This window comes from Coregonus lavaretus (genome assembly GCF_964263955.1).
Source record: "Coregonus lavaretus genome assembly, chromosome: 6".
Lineage (NCBI taxonomy): Eukaryota > Metazoa > Chordata > Actinopteri > Salmoniformes > Salmonidae > Coregonus > Coregonus lavaretus.
Genome location: NC_139993.1, coordinates 42121014 through 42142800, shown reverse-complemented (window position 1 = coordinate 42142800; position 21787 = coordinate 42121014). Strand labels below are relative to the sequence as shown.

At 42.8% G+C, this 21787-nt stretch overlaps 1 protein-coding gene across 1 annotated transcript in view; it reads left to right on the top strand.

The window, feature by feature from the left end:
* The window catches only part of LOC311131293 (voltage-dependent R-type calcium channel subunit alpha-1E-like), a gene marked incomplete at both ends in the record, with an annotated part of 137178 nt that overhangs the window by 26336 nt on the left and 89055 nt on the right, over positions 1 to 21787 (top strand). The window contains 3 exons of the mRNA XM_084164190.1: positions 6263 to 6541; positions 11359 to 11464; positions 12372 to 12511. Coding sequence (XP_084020316.1) covers positions 6263 to 6541; positions 11359 to 11464; positions 12372 to 12511 — 525 coding nt within the window. The remainder of the gene's footprint in view (positions 1 to 6262; positions 6542 to 11358; positions 11465 to 12371; positions 12512 to 21787) is intronic.

The window sequence follows — 21787 nt, the reverse complement described above, 5'->3', positions numbered from 1 at the left end:
GAACCCGACTCAGAGCCAATGCAACAGTGACAGTAGCCTGCAGGGGACCTCGCCCAACTCATCAGGACCAATCAGAAGATCAGAACTACTAGATTGAACCTACTTCATTTATTGCATAAAATGTCTGCACACAATGTTTCGGGGCTCTCTTCAGATAATAATAATAATAATAATAATAATAATAATATGCCATTTAGCAGACGCTTTTATCCAAAGCGACTTACAGTCATGCGTGCATACATTTTTGTGTATGGGTGGTCCCGGGGATCGAACCCACTACCTTGGCGTTACAAGCACCATGCTCTACCAGCTGAGCTACAGAAAGTGGATACTCATGGATGCGCATTGCAATTGTAAAATGTCAACACAATTGGAGACACCACGTCATTTTTGGAGACATGTTATTGACAGTAAACTATTGTAGATGCGACTGCTAACTAAATAAAACATTTTAGCTGGCTAGCTAATCATCTTAGCTAAATGTGGGGCAAACAATTCAGTTATTTACCGTTAATTTGAGGGATTGGGGTGAAAGAAATCGAGTTACATAGTGATACTTTACGATATACTGTATTGACAATATCGCAATATTTTAGCGCTAGTTGGCTGTACCTGCACCAAAACACCATTATTGTTCCTTCATAGCTTGTTCTCAATCTTTTCACATTGGGAGCAAATTTGTTTTCAGCACTTTTATTTCCATGACTGATCAAAACTCGTTCTCATGGCTTTCTGATCCCTCTGCAACAGACATATGGTGCGCAATAAAATCACAGTATCGAATCGCAATACGTATAGAATCATGAGACTCGCAATGCTGATGCATATATCTTATCGTGAGGTTCCTGGCAATTCCCAGCCCAAGTTCATTTGCCACAACAAATCTCTTCGCTAGCAAACGCGATGTCTTCTCCAAAACGGCAATGTGTCTCCAGCAATGTTTACTTTTTTGACGTTCTATGGCATCTCCACTTTCCAAGCATATATGACCACATGTAATATTTTGGTAAGTGATGCAAATAGTGAACTATGTAGGGCCAGGATGTAAAATATATGTAGCTGCAGCAATTTCTCTTATCTGATATGGTAAGTAATGGGGCTTAATTTATAGCTCCCTAAGAGTTTGACGAACGGGTCCGTGAACGCGATTCCAGATATATTTACCTCTGAATAAACTGCCTTTATTACACCATATCCACATCCAGTAAACTTGTGATTATCAACACTAACCTCATCGTTGTGGCGGCGGACAGCTAGCCTGTATCCCTCGTCATCCAGTTGAGTGAGTGGCAATGTCTTTTTTCGTTCGTACCAATTTTTGGAAAATCCTCGGGTGTAGGACTTTCCGCCTTTAGTAGAAACCTGTTGAATTATTAAATTTGGTCTGGGAGGTCCTAATTGTTTCGTTGCCAATTTATCTTTCATTTGTTCGCCGACAAAAAGGAACTTCTTTCAAACAATCCACTCTTTTCTCAGTTACGTTCATGGTTACGTAACGTATGACGAAAGCGCGTAAGTGCAAGCCCACAGACACCCATTGAGATTGTATTGAAGGCTCTGAAATTTGAAAAAAATAGATTTTACATGGGAGTCTATTACAGACTTCTGGGCGATTTTCAACCTGACTGAAATCGCCCCAAAAGGGGGGGGAGCCATTTGAAGCACGACTTTAGCCTGATTCGACATTTAGTGGCAGTGTGGCACTGTGGCAGATCAGACGTATAGATTACAACACTGATAACTACTGTTGCCGTGATATAATTGATTAGAAAAAAAATCCCTTCCTTTTCCCGTTTGGCAGTGCGTCGCCCATATCGCCCTATTGAACAGGCCGCCCCTGTCAACACTTCTGATGGTCCAACCATTAACATCTCAATGGTGCTAAAAATTATCTTGCAAACATCAATGACTTTGTTCCCAAATTTTACATTATGCCATCTACTGTCCTCCACTGTCCTTTTGGTGCTTACAGAGTTCCACTATAATGACAGTATCACTATAATTTGCATGCAAATGGAAGAGCAGTTTGGCACACAACAGGTGTCATGTGTTTTGTCTTGAATGAAAATGTGTAGCCTACAGTTACACACTGACTGGCTGATTCAAGGTTTCATGAAGTGATTTGAATACAAAAGGTGACATAGTATATGCAAGTGAACAGTTGGCATAGAACCCTCTGGAGTCCCTGGTTCTACCAATATGCTGTCAGTCAGGTTGCCAAGGGCTGCTGAACCAAGCTGTGGACCTTAGATACATCCTGGTGTTTTTTAACCGTGTATAAAGGATTAACGGGCCTGAAACGGATATTGGTATTTCTAAGCTATTTCACAACTGAAATAACAGAGATGAAGGGTTAACATAAGACTGAACATGATCTATCTATCCTTTGTTTATTGAGTTATGTTTACATAGGCTACTAGTCTAAATACATGTCATACAAACCTATTAAAACATGAGGAAATCGCGTCCTTTGGGGTATGAAGCATTGTGACTGTGCTGCAAACAATATGGCTCTGGGTGAGAAGCAGGCCTTTGCGGTGGAGGTTGGGGAGAGAGAAGAAGGGGTATTTTTTTCACAAAGCCCAGTGTTGGCAAGTAAGATGACAAATCAGACATTCAAGGGTGTACTGTCGCTATGGAAACTACTGTTAAGATGACAAGGATGCAGCATTATGCAGTAGCGGCGAAATCTTTCATGCTGATACTCCTTGGCTAGCTTATTTAATTAAAAGGGCTTACGTAGGGAAGCAGAGACGGTTGCGCTTAATCATAACTTTGATCCACCTGGAGATGATTAACATCAGGTATCCTGACACTGGCCCGACTCGTCTGGGGTGATACTCTCTCTCTTCATGTCTAACGGAGCTGCTTGGCTCACAAAGTCAAATTTAACATTTCCTTATCAACTCCAAAGGCAACAGTTTGAAAGTTGTTTTGAGAGTGTATAGATCAGTTGGAAAAGTGTGTTTGATACTTTAATGCTACCATCTCATGACAATATGTTCAAGCCAGTGTCTGAGCTTTTTTTTTTCTTCGATTTTGTGTTATTGAAGTGTGTCCCATGCTTTTCATCACATGCATTCAGTACATTATGAAAATGTGTTGACATGTTGTACAAACACACATGCTCATAGACACGCTCGCGCGCACACACACACACCCACACACACACACACACACAGGCAGTCCTGTTTACTTGTTCCCCACCCTGGTGCACTTTTGTTTCTACAGAGACGTACTTTGGCGTTTTATTTAGTAATTGGCCTTTCAGAGAAGGCTTTGACAGCTTGGGGAGGCTGGGGCCTTTGTGTTAGGAGAGCTCTGTGGTTATACTGAGAATACCTTATTTATAGAGCAGGTCTATTCTATTCACAGAGCCTGTCAGCGTCAGGATCTGCAAGGTTCTGTCCCTAACAGAGACTTGTTTATTTCAAGACTTATCTAGACAAACATCAGTCTCATAATCAGGTTTGAGAGAAGAACCAGTTTTAAACCTCAGTGACAGGTGCTTTCATTCTCTGAATGGTCTCATGTCTATGAATTTGTTCTGTAGCTGTAGGTTTGTGATCCTTTGATCTTAACTAATGGATATGTCAGGACCAATATTTAAAACCAATCACATAGAACAGATAACACACATCCAATGTGTCTTTAGGAACATTAGGAACACCTTTCTAATATTGAGTTGCACCCCCTTTTGCCCTCAGAACAGCCTCAATTTGTCGGGGCTTGGACTCTACAAGGTGTCGAAAGCGTTCCACACGGATGCTGGCCCATGTTGACTCCAATGCTTCCCACAGTTGTCAAGTTGGCTGGATGTTCTTTGGGTGGTGGACCATTCCTGATACACATGGAAAACTGTTGAGTGTGAAAAACCCAGCAGCGCTGCAGTTCTTGATACACTCAAACCGGTGCGCCAGGCACCTACTACCATAACCCGTTCAAAGGCACTTAAATCTTTTGTCTTGCCCATTCACTCTCTGAATGGCACACATACACAATCCATGTTTCAATTGTCTAAAGGCATACAAATCAATCTTTAACCTGTCTCCTCCCCTTCATCTACAATGATTGAAGTGGATTTAACAAGTGACCTCAATAAGGGATCATAGCTTTCACCTGGTCAGTCTGTCATGGAAAGAGCAGGTGTTCCTAATGTTTTGTATACTCAGTGTATTTGCACTACATTTACATTTACATTTACATTTACGTCATTTAGCAGACGCTCTTATCCAGAGCGACTTACAAATTACACATTTGATGGACAAAAGATATATTTTCCATTTTCCTTGTGGATTTTGGCTTTAAAGAAATATCAATCTAGCTTCACAATGTCACTCTTTACCTTGGACAAAGTAAAGCATGATTTCCCACTTGTTCTATTTCTGCCCTCCATGCTCTGCAGCTGTCTTTTTAATGACCTTGATATGAGATGATACTGGGTCGGTTACTGGATCACTGCCCTAGTCATAATCATTAATTCTACCAGAGCCTATTGGTCTCACTGTGCTAGTTTAACTCTGCAAATATGCTTATTAGCCTCTTACCTTTTGGCCCACATCATCATCATTTTAATCTCTCAGTTTAAGAAATTATATGACCATGCATAATGATTTCACAGTCCTAGCACACGGGTTTCTGTGGGTTAGTCTAGCAAGTTTTAGCTTAATTTCTCTTCTCAGTATGCAATATTTGAAGGTTTTTTCTTGGCTTTCAAAGAGTTTCAATGTTTGTTTGGAATAAGACTGCCTGTTTACGCCACACATCAAAATATAAATTAAATAGTTCATAGATATTGTATCCACATTTAATGTGTGATACTTGAGTTTTTTTGGAACATGGGAATCTGCCATTGTTTCTGTGAAATATGCTAGCAGCCTCCCGTCTTGTGCGCACTCCACACATCCATTTTCCGTTCAGAACACACAGCAGCAGCAATACTCCCACTCACTAGGAGATCATGCCCTGAAACAGTGACTTTTACCGAGCAATTACCTTTAATCTTCGCGCAGACTGTCTCATAGTGGAGAACCTACTCTGAAAATATCTCACGCCTCCCCTGTAATACATTTCTAGTAGGTGTTTGCTCCACATTTTGGTGCGTTGACTTCCACATTATGAAAGTTTTTATCTGCATAATATTTACATTAAATCTATAGGCTATGCATTAATGTAACTTGCATTAAATACCCTTTATTTCTAGGCTGTATAGGCCTAATTTAAGGGCTGCTAATACAACAATTATTAATAACCTTTTGAATTATTATCATGGCTATAAGAAATATTGTTTTATTCTCATGGTATTGAATTTGAGGCACATAGCCTATCTGAAATGTATGGACTGGATATAAAAGGCAAAAACAAGGCAAGGCATATAGAGACGCATTTCTGTGCGTAATGTAGCCCTAGAGCCTCGTGCTTTGCATAACCAGTTGACACCTCATTGCGGAGAAGCCCCCTAAAAAAACTGCGCGGGCATGGTGCCTGTACCTTGTACCTTTGTGACTTCCAGTTTATCTTGTTGCGCATAATCGCATGCCATCAACTCCTTGAGAAGTGGCGGGGTCCTTGTGGCAACGAAAAGCGAAGCAAGATTTTTGAAAAGGCAAAAAGTTTGCTCGGTGCTTCATTTTTTGCAGTGGGAATATGTTTATGGCAGATGTGCAAGAGAAGAGGAGAGGGTGAGGACAGGGATGTCGGTTTATCCATGGACCCGTACAAAATGCTCTTGTTCTTATCTCTCATGAGGACAAACCTTCGGGAGACGTGACTTACCGTGGCTTTTGTGTTGAGAACAGTTGCGGAGGGATCTGGATGGACCCTCCACAATGGATCTTATTAATATTTGTTTTAGTGAATAGATTGAAGTTACATTTGACATTTTGAGTCTTGAATGATACATTTTTTTTTTTTTTTTTTTGGTTATTGGGTTTGAATTTTATGCGGACAATTGTTGTGTTGCTTTTTAACCTACCCACTCGATGTGCGTCGACTTTTATTCACAAGAAGTGCTATAGCCCACGGTCAAAGAAGTCAAGGCTTGCATTCAAACTGTGAACTTTAAAACTGAGGAATATTTATTTGTGAACAACTCCACATGGGGATTTGATTATTTATCATCACTTGTTGCCTTGGCTACGGACAATATGATGGACTAAAATAAGTATTTTTTTCTGTCAGATCGCTTGCTGTAACCTACCCCGCCCTGCTTCCCAGGGGCTAACCCTTTCCCCCTCTATTCTGTTTTCCTTGCTCCTCGCAGAATGGCCCGGTTCGGAGACGACGTACCCGGCTTGTTGGGCTCCGGGGATGGGGGCTCTGAGCGCAACAGGACCCGGGAGGGACAGGCTGTGTCTACAGGTGGCGGAGTGTCCCCAGCCTTCAAACAGACCAAGGCGCAGAGAGCCCGCACCATGGCCCTGTACAACCCCATCCCTGTCAGACAGAACTGTTTCACCGTCAATAGATCACTCTTCATTTTCGGAGAGGACAACATTGTTCGGAAGTATGCAAAGAAGGTCATAGAGTGGCCATATCCTTTGTATTTAAGTGTAAACACACACACATTCGACAAAGGTTCTTAACTATATTGAATTGTCTATCTATTGTGTTAACGTTTCTCTTATAAACATTAATACCGTGAACAGTAGAATTCAGCACCATGGGCAGCACCAGCAGTGGTTGTAAAAAGGTTTTATTCCACTCAAAATTAGGTGAATACAAATATTTTACCTATAGTACCATCTTTTTACAAATTGAGTTCCAACATGTAACACCTAACAGGTCCACTTCACTGACCACTCACAATCCACTCAAGGTTAAGGCAGACATGTTTTAAACCATGATAACTTCCCACTGAGTAAAAGTGCTGTTCATGGTACGATTTCCACAGGGATAGACTTTATGGTTCTGCTGTGTGTCATTGATCAATAGTCCTACAGGTATTGATATCCCCAATGGAATAAAAGGATACAACCAAATGGAAATGCATGTGATGAGTCAGAGTCAAGAGATGTGTCTGGGCAGAGCACAGACAACAGTATAATGCTGTCAGTGGCCCCTCTTTGTGGTGCTACTAACACAGCCCTTGTTAACCTGTTGGGATTCAAGCCTCAGTCATCTGGTGGTGAATTAACATGATGGAGCACGACAGGACAGGCTGTCATAGAGGCAGGCAGCAGGCTGCAGGACAGGTCTGGCACTGTCATTGACTGCCAGGAATGATCAACTGCCATAATTAAGTGTTTGTGACTGAAGTCTTGTTAGTTGGACACTGTTTTACTCAGTTGTAGTTATTGTAGCAATACAGCTCTGGGTATAGATCTTTATTATCAGCGGATTCCAGATTGCTTGTAATTCTACATTTACGTTTGAAATTATAGCTGATGGGCTTCTTTACCACCCCTCTCCCTCTGGTCTCGCCATCATTTTATGGTTAATTCACTGTGTTGAGATAAATTGATTTACCAAAATTGGATCAATATCCAAAGGCGCTCTTGAATATCATTTAATGCCACCCTTTTCCACTATTCTAAGGTTATTTTCAATGGTTGATTTTACTATGAAAATAATATGATATGGTCTAAGCATTTTTCAAGACATCATAGAGAATCTGCATCAGATGTTAAGGTATGTATGATGATCAAAACATGCATGAACAAAATAAAGTGTGTTATCATTGGAAGACTGCTGTAGAGTATGTAAGGCTTAACATGCGTGGTTGTCTTTGACGTTGTCTCTCAGTGGGAGAGCGTGACTCACATGTCAGTCAGTGGAAAGAGAATTACACACGTAGACCTCCATTCTCCTCCATGCAACTTTTTCAGTCAACAAGATGCAGGTGTTGTTGAGCGTGATGATCCCTGGCTGTAGATTTGAGGAATATCAACACATTTCCACATGTCACTGAGGAGAGGAGATGGCGAGATGGAGGGATGGAAAGTGGAGAGGGTCACTAATAGCTTGGAAATGACTTGGCACCACACCAAACCAAATGGATGGCCATCTCTTAGTGAAAAGGAAGCAACACAATGCCCTTGTGTTGGTCAGCTATTGTTAATCTACAGTACAACAGGTGTCCCAGTTGTGTTGTTATTGTCCTGCCTAGCTGAATGGCTTTCTGATAGACTGTTATAGCACAGTAGTCCCATATTTGTGGTCTGATTTCCAATTATTAATTCAGCATTGAACCCATTGAACACATCAAATGAGATTGTAGTATGTGGTGAGGGTAGCCAACATGGGAGGAGGAGTTCAATCCATATATTATTGTGACTGCAAGCATATCATTGTTTATGCAGTTCCTGACTGGTTCTCTGCAGTTTGTGGCTATCTTGCTGTTTTGTTGGGTGGAAATTGCAGAAACTAACCCCAAGGTTAATGTGTCATTGTGTGGGGAGTGTATCATATAATTTAATTGACTTTGACAATTTAATTAACAAACATTACATCTAATGACGTCTGATCAGTTTGCTGTATCATGTGGTATAAAGTGATTAGAACTGTAACTGATGATCTCATTCAGAGTAGTTTCCTATCATGATGTGGCACAGCACAAGCTGATGTTGGTAAGCTTGAGCTTTAGCATTTAGAGAGCACTGGCAAATATCCACCATGAACCTTGTAAGACATCCTCACTTGCTCACACCCACACACCTGACCCATGCACACGCATGTACACACACACACACACTCACACACAATCAGTTCTCTCTGCATGACTTATCAAAAGGTCATAGTTGTGTGCAAAACAACATGCTCCCTGGTATTAGCAGTTCTTTATTTTTGAGTGCTCAATTAAAACCAGTGATTGATGAGGGGTTTATTTTCAGGCTTCCGTAACTGGCGTGATGCAGGAGCAGCAGGGTTGTGTCAGGGTCGATGTGGAGGCTGGCAGGGGCTGGGTGGAGGAGCCAGGCAGGCCTAATGAAACACGTGGCCCACTCTGGTGCAGGTGGCATGGGGAGGACGAGCAGCTGCTCTCCCTGTCTGATGCCCGCTGGGAGGCTGCTACAGGAAGTGCCCCGGGGTGTAGATACTCCTTTAATAATTGATCCTGCCCATGGCAGAGGAGGTCTGAGGGGCGTGGAGCTGACACCACCCTCTGTAGCCACACCCTACCTTTAGCATCACTATCACTGACAGCAGCAAGACATGCAAATCACAACTGATCTGGCATTGGCACATCACTACATTTGCATTTTCTCTTGGTTCCTATATTCTTGGTTGATCTATGCTTTATTTTATTGCGATCAATCAAAATGATATTATCTAATTTCTTAAGACAGCCTTGCTATTCTAGATCTAATTCTCTCAACAAGTTGCCTTCCATCAATCCAGTAACCCTGACATTTATAAGATAATGGTAATATCTTTTCAATCAGAAATGTACTTCAACTGTTTTTCTAAAGGCCACCTGTTGTGTTTGAATGTCTTTGTTTACTATTATAATCCATCTACAAGCACTATTTGGCTTTTTCTCATGTTTGTTTAAAATCATGTAATATCTACATCATACACATGTTCCCCTCTCTTCAGTAACCCAGACTCAGTCACAGTGATTCATTGTTTTCCACCATGTGTGTAATAAGGTTTGAATCCAATCTAAAAACATGTGCACAGATGCACCCTGAATCACATTCCATCTCCACTGCTATTTTTAACCTGTTTGAGAAGCGGGAGCCAGCGCAAACTTGTCAATGTGACTCACACATCCCCACAAGCCCTCATTACAATGCCCCTTTGTGGATAAATGACACAGTTTCCTCAGAAGGCATTTCATGAATGATAAAACTGAATTATACATACTGGGATAAAAAAAAACTAGAAGTTTCTCCGCAGCCCCATGCCTCCTCAATATAGGCCAATTATAAGATGATACTGTAGATACACCTGTCCCTGGAGAAATCACACTTCTCTCATTGGATGATATAAAAACACATGGCTTTGTGTATGTATTTAATATATTGTGTAAATGACTGAGTGGAGAATAGATTTTATACGCAAATGAAATGAAAACAGCAGGTTTTGATCATCAGGAGGGCGGTTGCAACATGTGGGGAGTCGCAATAACTCTGACTGCCGCCCATTAAATGTGAGTGCTGACTTTTGGCCGAGAGGAGCCTGTTGCCGTGGATACCTCTCTCTCTCTCTATCTCTCTCTTCTCTCCTCCCCTCTCTCGCTGAGTGCAGTGTCAGTGCTCTTGCGTCTGAGGGGATGGAGGTAGGGTGTGGTTGTGCTGATTCTCTCTCCCATGATTCTCTCCCATGACAGAGAGAATCATGGGAGGTTGTGTCCCATTTTGTGAGACAGCAACAGCTAGCACAGTTTTCTATAAGGTTGAATATAGCTTGCTCAGTGCTCCCATTAGTGCAGGCCAGGAAGTATGTGTGACTGTATGTGAGCTTCTGTTTATTTAGTTCTTCAATGCTCAGATGATGAGGGGCATCCCTGTGTGACCCTCCAGGCAGCAGCTCCAGCAGCCAGCTCTGTTTGCATTGATCTCTTTCTCTTCCACCCTCTCTCCTTCTCTCCCTCTCTCTCTCTCCACTGAGGAGATTTAGGCTCCCTCATTCTCTACCTCTTTTTTCCACACAGCCAAAAGAAATCCAGTGCCCACGCACAAAATTAGAGAAATACACATCCTTGGTTTCATCCCTGTGCTGCATTTAAACCTCCAACCACCAGGGGTCCCTTGGTACAAGTTGTAAGCTTGTAGTAAAGTGCCCTTATTTGTAGGATCAGACTCTGTTCTTCCCACTCATCCCCTGTGCGCCCATACTCGCCTCTCCTCCAGCTCTCCTGCAGTTTTCAGGGTTATGGCCCGTCTCCTCTACCTTCCCTAGCTACTGTGTACAGAAGTCTCCTGCCCATCTCCATGGCTGGCTGGCTGGATGGTTGGACAGCCTCAGGGCATTGTGAGGAGCTGACAGGCAGGGCCTCTGTGTGCCAGCCAGCTGTATGGAGGAGAGGAGGAGAGGAGGAGAGGAGGAGGCAGAAGCACTCTGCCAGGTGCTCAGCAACAGGCTGGATTCACACTGGTGTGCCTGCCAACGGAGAAGTCAGAAGAATAGATGCATCCTGACATTCAATCAATGAGAGGGATTGTCATCAGATGTCTTAGGAGGGTAGTGTTTTAGATAGGGCTGATGATACTGTCATCCTTGTCATTCTGTATGGGGATTATTAGGCCTCAGCACTCTATGATATATATCTCTCATGGTGGGACAGAAATACTGCATTATGTTTTTGAATATCAGAGGTTACTGTATTTGTAAAACTGTGACTTTGAAATTAGATAGAAGAACAGGGTTTATGTATATTGTGACAAAGTATTCTTCCTTAACTTGTTGCTTCACTCCGTTTGAGTACATGATCCTAGCCACCATCATCGCCAACTGTATCGTACTGGCTTTGGAGCAGCACCTGCCTGGAGAGGACAAGACCCCCATGTCCAAGAGACTGGTGAGTCAACCATCTACTAATACACTGTGTCTTTAGTCAGTTATCATCAGTGGAATTCTCTAACCTTACGGAAGCTTATTTAAAAAACACAAATTACCTCCCAATTTCTTATTCATGAAGCTTGATATTTATTTAAAACCTGAAATGTTCTCCAAAGATGAAGTGGATAGTTGCAGAAAAACGAGAACACTAAATCTTGTTTTATTTCTTTACAGTACATTGTTAGCTTGGAAATGAGTATTTTGTGGAAGGCATGTCACATTTTTCTGAGTTACTGTGTGGTGTTGCTGCATTGTTTATTAATGAATTCTGAATTCAGTATACCCATTAAACCATGGCATAGAGGTCCAAACTGGGCTCTATCCTCTCAGTTCCCTACTGTCTTTGAATGCCCAACACAGAATAGTACAAATAACTGTCTACTACTGTGACATTTATTATAAACCGGGTAGTTTGGGTCCTGGATGCTGATTGGCTGAAATAGCTTTTCAGCCGTGTGTATATCAGACAATATGCCACGGGTATGACGCAAAAATACTTGTTTACTGTATATTATCATGCTAAGTGCATCTGAGCACATGAGAGTGCTTACCTACCTGCTGAGAGAAAAATTTAATTAATCCTTTCCTGAGCATGTGTAACAGTTTGAGAGAAGCTATTGGAAAGGGCAAGACAGCAATGGTTAGAAAATGATTGCTTGTTATGTAGTACCCACAGTATATTCAATAGGGTCATAATATGTGCATTTATTTTTCAAAAGATTTCTGTTTTTACATGAACCTAAAGTGTGATAAATGTGTTCACACACACAATACTGTTATTGTATAAGCCTCTGTTCTGTAACCTTTTATATTGACGTGACCATTTTGTGCTGTATTTGTCTGATGTGTCCGTTTTTAATTCACAGGAAAAGACAGAGCCTTACTTCATTGGGATGTTCTGCTTTGAAGCTGGGATTAAGGTGGTGGCGTTGGGATTTGTATTCCATAAAGGCTCCTACTTGAGGAACGGCTGGAACGTCATGGACTTCATCGTGGTTCTGAGTGGGTGAGTAGCCTGGCTGTCTCAGTGACCTGAAACACTACAGAACTGTTAACTACCACTGCTGTATAACATCATCCTGTTTTAACACCCTGTTCAAGGCTGCTTGCTCAAATAAGACAGTTGTATTGCACTTGCACTAGCCTATTTCATAATATTGATTTCTGAAAGGTTTTTATTGAATGTTCGTCAATATTACTGGTGTGTTTAATGGACTATTTGATATGTATTAGACTTTATCAGATGGATGGTTATCTGTTGTTAATTTCCTGGAAGGAGTTGAATTAATTTCTGAGGCAAATATCGTGGCACATCTTCTCAGTTCTGATGCCAAGCACAAAACACTGTCCGTGGAATAATCCGATCATGCGGAGGCATAGCTTTAGGGCTCTTGGTGTCTTCCACTAAAATAACACACAAGAATGCGGTTCACCTTTTACACACAATGGAAAGGAATGAATTTGCAACTGTCTCGACTCCTGGAGCAAATGATTGCAGTGGTCAATAGAAAGGTTACTGCAGGTTATTTACAGAGTAGCCTTTGGTTTACAATCCAATATCTAAAAGGGGTAAGGGATTCTCTTGAGAGGCTAAGGTATGGACAAAGACAGTTTATGTTCGTAACAGCGCTGCCTGTTACGAACAAATAGACATACACATACGCTCACAGATGAAATATTAATCTATTCCATAGTGCAAAAGTACAAAGGGTGGCAAGATTCTTACAGAATTGTACTTGTTTCTCTGCTTTTCATTATTAATGAGCGCAGGCTCACAGTGCTGAATGAGGCCCCGCTCTCTGCTGAAAGGGAGAGAGGAAAAGGAGGAGAGGAGAGAGGGATGAGGTGGTGGGAGAGGGGTGTCAGACTGGGGCTGTGGAGCTCATTTTGGCATATCTAACAAAAGGCTTGTAACTCAGAATGAATTTGTAACACACTATATGTCCTATGAACAAGTCATATTAGTTATTTTCAGAATAACCAGAGCAATAAACCAACACTCTATTATGGTCAGTAAAAATGTAAATTGACCTGATGTTGGAGCGTATGTACAGTACTAGCTGTTAGAATCAAAGTATGTTTTGTAACAGTGAGCAGAGCCCATCTGCTACTGCCTACTATGGCAGGCATGTGCTATAACACACTCCACACATGGCTAAAATCACACTCTTAACATGAAACGTTCCTTGCCTCCTTCTCTCTGTGCTCCATTGGAAGATCCAGCAGACCACCAGAACACAGGTCCCAGCCGGCCCTCGGGAGAGGACTTCCCTGCCATAGTCAATGTAGTCTGGAGCCTCCCGCGGCCATCTCTTAAAATAGGCCTCGCCAATGGAAAGAGATCCCCTGAGCCAGACTGGTGCTCTGTGGTCATTTTAACCGGTCATGGGCTTTAAGGTATTAAACATAACAGTGTTGTGTTTGGCCTACAGCAGGATTCAGAGTAATCACTCACCAGGAAACTCTGGCTCTTTCTGATGAGCCACGAAACATGGTCTCTGGCTTCGAAGATCAGTGAAATACACTTTTATGATTTTCTCGTGTCCAGGGGGCAGAGAGTAACAGTGTTATAGTGATCAGAGGAGAGGTGGTGTTGGCTGTGGAGCTCATTTCTGTGGTGCCTTGTCCTTAAAGTTCTTTTAATGTCTCTTCACCCACACTGCCCTTTACCCCCCTCCTCCACTCACCCCTCCTCTCTGGCTGTATGTTGCGATGTGTGTGTAGATGGTCGTGAGTGGAGATGTTAGCCTTGTCAGATAATCCCAGCCAGGTGAGAGGGGGGTGGTCTGGCTATAGCTACTCTCTCTTCTGCATGAATCACCGCACCACAGCCCAAAGTAAAAATGTAATTAAAACACAGCAAGGAGCAGATAATTCAAATTGATTGGTTTACTGCGCTCACTTTCTCTGTAGACTCCATCTCATCTGGCCTCATTTCCCCCTCAAATGACCTGTCGTGTCTAACCTTTGAGATACACAATGAATACTCTACTCAGACATTTGTCTTCTCACACTGCATATATTGATAGTCTTACATCTTCCTTTTCAGGTTTTACTGTACTTTACATTATTTTCAGGGATATGTGCCGGATATGTGTCTCTTGATACTTGATAGACAAAAATCTTGTACTTTTAATGTCAGACAATAGTAATGTCAATTGAATATAACATTCATATAGTGTGGGGGGAAGCAGTCTGCTTATCAGATCATTTTGCCAATGTCCTCAAATTGCTTGGCTTACCAGGCATACAGTATGTATTGTTAGATGACTGTATTTGGCAGTAGTTTCTTACCTCACCTGTCAGTGACTGGCCCTTGCCAACTGATCTCAGCTTCCAGATGTGACATTCTAGTGTTTCTTATCATTTTATTACTCTTGGTGAACACTTTCCTCTTTCCAGCACTGAACGCAAGACAGGTTAACATCTGTGTCATATTTTCTCCACTTTGAATGTACAGAGAGAGTTGAATGATTCATGGACCTGGATGGTAGAAGACATCTGCTTTCTGACTGATAGTAAATCTGAGCACATATCAGCTCCCAGTCAAGCATGACATCAGTCAAGGATGACATCAGGTCTGGCAGTCTGTTATCACTGATACAGCATGACCGGTATATTTCACATGAAATGGTCCACAGCATGACTACAGTATGCCCCGATCTCATCTTGTGAACAGCCCCCACTGTGGGGGACTTGATGTAGCGTGGAGGTAATTCGCTTGTAGGTTTCATTGGATTCATTTTGAGTATAATGAAGTGAGGTTTAGATGCTTTTTTCTTTACTATTGTTCTGTCCACGGCAACCGTAATGTAATGCAATGAATCTTGCTCTCGCTGTTGCTCTCTCTCACAGACACACACACTCACAATTCCGGCAGGGGTTTGCAACCTTATTAAGAAATGAGTGAAGATGATGACATTTGGTGGTAATAGGGGATGAGTCATCAGTCTCCATTTGTTTTTAATGAACAGATGTGCAGACAGTGGTCAGAGGGAAAAGGAACTGTCTAAGGACTCAACATTATATTTATCTGCTGTATGGAGAGCAACATAAAGGATTTTACAGTAATGCTATTCTCTGCTGTAGCCTAATTGTATTTAACTGTAAGTTAAGTGAAAGAGAAAGGGATTTTGTGTGTGCACTTGTGTTTACATGAATATGTGAGAGATATCGCCGACTGTGCTCAAATGTCTTCCCACTGGGCACACCACGTCATTTCAACCTGGAAATGTGGGTAATTTTTGGTTGAGACGTTGATCAATGACATTTCAATCTTTATTCACCCACTCAAAAAGACAGCCAGAAGTGTATTGAATTCCCAAATGTTATCACTATGCTTTCAACCATCTAAAAGCACAACCAAATTCCAATGGAAAATAAATTCAGATTTTGGATTTAGTTGTCATCTAAATGTGTTATCACTGCACTTTCAACCATTTAAAAGCACAACAAAGTTGAAATGGGAATACAATGTCAATTATGTTGTATTTATACAACAACTTATCACTGTGTTATCACTGTGCTTCATCTAATAGCACAACTAATGACCTGGATTGTAGTTGAGAATACATAAAAAATACATAGTGCAAGTGATCAGGGATGTTCGAGATTCTGCACAGATATTTATATTGTGAAGATCTCCACAGACCTGCAACCTTTGCATGCTATCTTGAACATGCACGCTTTCTATGATTACATAATAAGACTTTTATAGTTGCAGTAACCTCAAAATGAGTTACACATTTTAAGGTTGAATAAAAACTGTTACATTAGTTTTTAAGATATCCTTAACTTTAGGCTATTTACTGTATCGCAAAAGTGATATTGAATTGTGTTTGGTTGTCAATGCAACCAAATATCAACATGTGAAGGAGATGTATATTTTGTGCCACTGACTTAATCTGACTTTAATTACAGTTTGTCTACAAATTAATAACTGATATGTTGGATTCACGTCTCCATCTCAACCCAAAAATCTAAGTTAAAGAATAGGACTAAAATCTAAATTTAAATGCACTTTAAATAAAGTTTGATTTGATTTAGTCCTATTCTTTAACTGGTTGAAATGGAGAAGTGAATCCAACATATCATTATTATCTTGAAGATGACATTTGACATCAACCAAAGCTTGAAACCCTAGGCCTATCTGTATTGTCTATTTTTAGTTGAACCCTGGGTTGAATTGAAACAATAGCTGTTGATAACTTCGCAAATTCTATATACAGTGAGGGAAAAAAGTATTTGATCCCCTATTGATTTTGTAAGTTTGCCCACTGACAAAGACATGATCAGTCTATAATTGTAATGGTAGGTTTATTTGAACAGTGAGAGACAGAATAACAACAAAAAAATCCAGAAAAACGCATGTCAAAAATGTTATAAATTGATTTGCATTTTAATGAGGGAAATAAGTATTTGACCCATCTGCAAAACATGACTTAGTACTTAGTGCAATCACAGAGGTCAGAAGTTTCTTGTAGTTGGCCACCAGGTTTGCACACATCTCAGGAGGGATTTTGTTCCACTCCTCTTTGCAGATCTTCTCCAAGTCATTAAGGTTTCGAGGCTGACGTTTGGCATCTCAAACCTTCAGCTCCCTCCACAGATTTTCTATGGGATTAAGGTCTGGTGACTGGCTAGGACACTCCAGGACCTTAATGTGCTTCTTCTTGAGCCACTCCTTTGTTGCCTTGGCTGTGTGTTTTGGGTCATTGTCATGCTGGAATACCCATCCACGACCCATTTTCAATGCCCTGGCTGAGGGGAAGGAGGTTCTCACCCAAGATTTGACGGTACATGGCCCCCGTCCATCGTCCCTTTGATGCGGTGAAGTTGTCCTGTCCCCTTAGCAGAAAAACACCCCCAAAGCATAATGTTTCCACTTCCATGTTTGACGGTGGGGATGGTGTTCTTGGGGTCATAGGCAGCATTCCTCCTCCTCCAAACACGGCGAGTTGAGTTGATGCCAAAGAGCTCCATTTTGGTCTCATCTGACCACAACACTTTCACCCAGTTCTCCTCTGAATCATTCAGATGTTCATTGGCAAACTTCAGAAGGGCCTGTATATGTGCTTTCTTGAGCAGGGGGACCTTGCGGGCGCTGCAGGATTTCAGTCCTTCACGGCATAGTGTATTACCAATTGTTTTCTTGGTGACTATGGTCCCAGCTGCCTTGAGATCATTGACAAGATCCTCCCGTGTAGTTCTGGGCTGATTCCTCACCGTTCTCATGATCATTGCAAATCCACGAGGTGAGATCTTGCATGGAGCCCCAGGCCGAGGGAGATTGACAGTTCTTTTGTGTTTCTTCCATTTGCGAATAATCGCACCAACTGTTGTCACCTTCTCACCAAGCTGCTTGGCGATGGTCTTGTAGCCCATTCCAGCCTTGTGTAGGTCTACAATCTTGTCCCTGACATCCTTGGAGAGCTCTTTGGTCTTGGCCATGGTGGAGAGTTTGGAATCTGATTGATTGATTGCTTCTATGGACAGGTGTCTTTTATACAGGTAACAAGCTGAGATTAGGAGCACTCCCTTTAAGAGTGTGCTCCTAATCTCAGCTCTTTACCTGTATAAAAGACACCTGGGAGCCAGAAATCTTTCTGATTGAGAGGGGGTGAAATTCTTATTTCCCTCATTAAAATGCAAATCAATTTATAACATTTTTGACATGCGTTTTTCTGGATTTTTTTGTTGTTATTCTGTCTCTCACTGTTCAAATAAACATACCGTTAAAATTATAGACTAATCATTTCTTTGTCAGTGGGCAAACGTACAAAATCAGCAGGGGATCAGATACTTTTTTCCCTCACTATATATATATATATAATACAAATTATTCTATATAGGCCTAAATAGTATTATTGATTATAAAGTATGGTTACATTTCATTTGCTCTGTTAAACCTATCCTTTGGAATGAATTCGATAGCAACAGTGAATCTATTAAGAGATCACTGAATAATAGTTCTAATGATAGCACATTGGTTGTAGTCAGTGACACATATCAAAGCTAAACAGGGCTTGGTTAAAACCCTGGTGTCACGATCGTCAGATATAGAGGACCAAGGCGCAGCGTGGAAGGTGAACATACTTATTTATTAAATGATACACGAACACCACAACAAATCGATACGTGACGTCCACAGGTGCAAAACACAAACCAACACGGAACAAGATCCCACAAACACTGTGGGAAAACCACCTGACTAAATATGGTTCCCAATCAGAGACAACCAGCAACAGCTGATACTCGTTGCCTCTGATTGAGAACCACTCTGGCCAACATAGATATACAAAAACTAGACTAGACACAACGAGCAAAAAACATAAACTCTACACACCCTGGCTCAACTTAAAAGAGTCCCTAGAGCCAGGGCGTGACAGTACCCCCCCCTAAAGGCGCGGACTGCGACCGCGCCTAAACATCACCGAACAGGGGAGGGCTGGGTGGGCATTCCTCCTCGGAGGCGGTTCCGGCTCCGGGCTTGACCACCACCCTCTACTAACCCCACCGTAGTGCCCCTGGTCTGGTCTAGCCCCACTGGCTGGAGCTGGACGGGACTTCGTGGAGCGGATTGCTCAGGCTCCGGTGTGGAGCAGCTGACCGGTACCTGACCAGGCACCGGTGAAACGGGCACGGGCTGGCGATGCGCACCACAGGTTTGGTGCGGGGAGCAGGAACAGGCCGGACCAGGCTGGCGACGCGCACCACTAGCTTGGTGCGGGGAGCAGGAACAGGCCGGACCGGGCTGGCGATGCGCACCACAGGTTTGGTGCGGGGAGCAGGAACGGGCCGGACCGGGCTGGCGACGCGCACCATAGGCATGGTGCGAGGGTCAGGAACAGGCCGGGCCGGGCTGGCGACGCGCACCATAGGCTTGGCGCGATGGACAGGAACAGGCCGGACCGTACTGGGAACACACACCACTGGCCTTACACGGGGATCAGGAATGGGCCGGACCGGACTGGCAACACACTTCAGTACCTCTCGCCGTGCCTCTACATTTTCCTTCCCTCTATACACCAATGGCTCCCGTAACCCGGTGGCCTTCTCTCCTCGTCCACCAACTCGCCCCTTATCTGCCTCCAGTGGCCCCGTCGTCCCTGCCATGTGCCCCCCCCTAAAAATTTATTGGGGGTGCCCCTCGCCTGTCCGACGACTGCCCGGTTGGCGCCGCTTCTCCTCTCCTGCCTGGGCACGCTGCTTGGTCCTGTATTCGTGGGATCTTCTGTCACGATCGTCGGATATAGAGGACCAAGGCGCAGCGTGGAAGGTGAACATACTTATTTATTAAATGATACACGAACAACACAACAAATCGATACGTGACGTCCACAGGTGCAAAACACAAACCAACACGGAACAAGATCCCACAAACACTGTGGGAAAACCACCTGACTAAATATGGTTCCCAATCAGAGACAACCAGCAACAGCTGATACTCGTTGCCTCTGATTGAGAACCACTCTGGCCAACATAGATATACAAAACTAGACTAGACACAATGAGCACAAAACATAAACTCTACACACCCTGGCTCAACTTAAAAGAGTCCCTAGAGCCAGGGCGTGACACCTGGATGGGAGACCAAATGGATAGCTGTAGATAAATCAACTCTCCAGTAGGAGGTGCTGCCCAGCCTGTTGGTTTTTTTCTGATAATGGATATAACGTTGAAGATCTGACGTTGTTTTAAAGGTAGAAATTAAACATGTTTTATACAAGGTTTGTCTATGTTGAATATTGGTTACCATGATGACATAATTATGTGGTTGAAATTTCACCCTCAAAACAATAATTGATTACTTTTTGCAATTTCAATGCACACTACATGACCAAATGTATGTGGACACATGCTTGTCGAACATCTCATTTCAAAATCATGGGCATTAATATGGAGTTGGTACCCCTTTGCTGCTATAACAGCCTCCACTCTTCTGAGAAGGATTTCCACTAGATGTTGGAACATTGCTGTGGCGACTTGCTTCCATTCAGCCACACGAGCATTAATGAGATTGAGCACTGATGTTGGGCGATTAGGCCTGGCTTGCAGTCGGCGTTCCAATTTATCCCAAAGGTGTTTGATGGGGTTGAGGTCAGGGCTCTGTGCAGGCTAATCAAGTTCTTCCACACCGATCTCGACAAACCATTTCTGTATAGACCTCGCTTTGTGAACGGGGGCATTGTCATGCTGAAACAGGAAAGGGCCTTCCCCGAACCATGAAAAACAGCCCCAGACCATTATTCCTCCTCCACCTAACTTTACAGTTGGCACTATGCATTGGGGCAGGTAGCATTTTCCTGGCATCCGCCAAACCCAGATTCGTCTGTCGGACTGCCAGATGGTGAAGCGTGATTCATCAATCCAGAGAACGCATTTCCACTGCTCCAGAGTCCAATGGCGGTGAGCTTTACACCATTCCAGCCGACGCTTGGTATTGCGCATGGTGAACTTAGGCTTGTGTGCGGCTGCTCGGCCATGGAAACCCATTTCATGAAGCTCCCAACAAACAGTTATTGTGCTGACGTTGCTTCCAGAGGCAGTTTGGAACTTGGTAGTGAGTGTTGCAACCCAGGACAGGCGATTTTTACGCACTACACACATCAGCACTCGGCGATCCCATTCTGTGAGCTTGTGTGGCCTACCACTTCGCGGCTGAGCCGTTGTTGCTCGTAGACGTTTCCACTTCACAATAACAGAACTTACAATTGGCCACGGAAGCTCTAGCAGGGCAGAAATTTGATGAAATTAGTTGTTGGAAAGGTAGCATCCTATGACGGTGCCACGTTGAAAGTCACTGAGCTCTTCAGTAAGGCCATTTTAATGCCAATGTTTGTCTATGGAGATTGCATGGCTGTGTGCTCGATTTTATACACCTGTCAGCAATGGGTGAGGCTGAAATAGCCAAATCCACTAATTTGGGGGTGTCCACATACTTTGTATATATATAGTGTATTTTCCACATACTGTAGATTCCACGTTACAATATGTTGACAAATTACATTGAAACAACGTTGATTCAACCAGTTTGTGCCCAGTGGGTTGTGTGTTTGTGGAAGCTTAACACAAGGTAAACACAGGAAGTGCAGATTCTCCTACCACACTGTAGATTAAAAAATACCTGATTATTGCAGTCAATGTGAGTGGGAGGGCAAATGGATTGCCAATCGAGCCTAACGCCTGTTATCGGCCAGCTGTGGACTGTAGTGATTTAAATGCAAATACAATGTTGCTAATCTTAGGCCTGGTTACAATTGGAAATGTCCCCAGCACCATG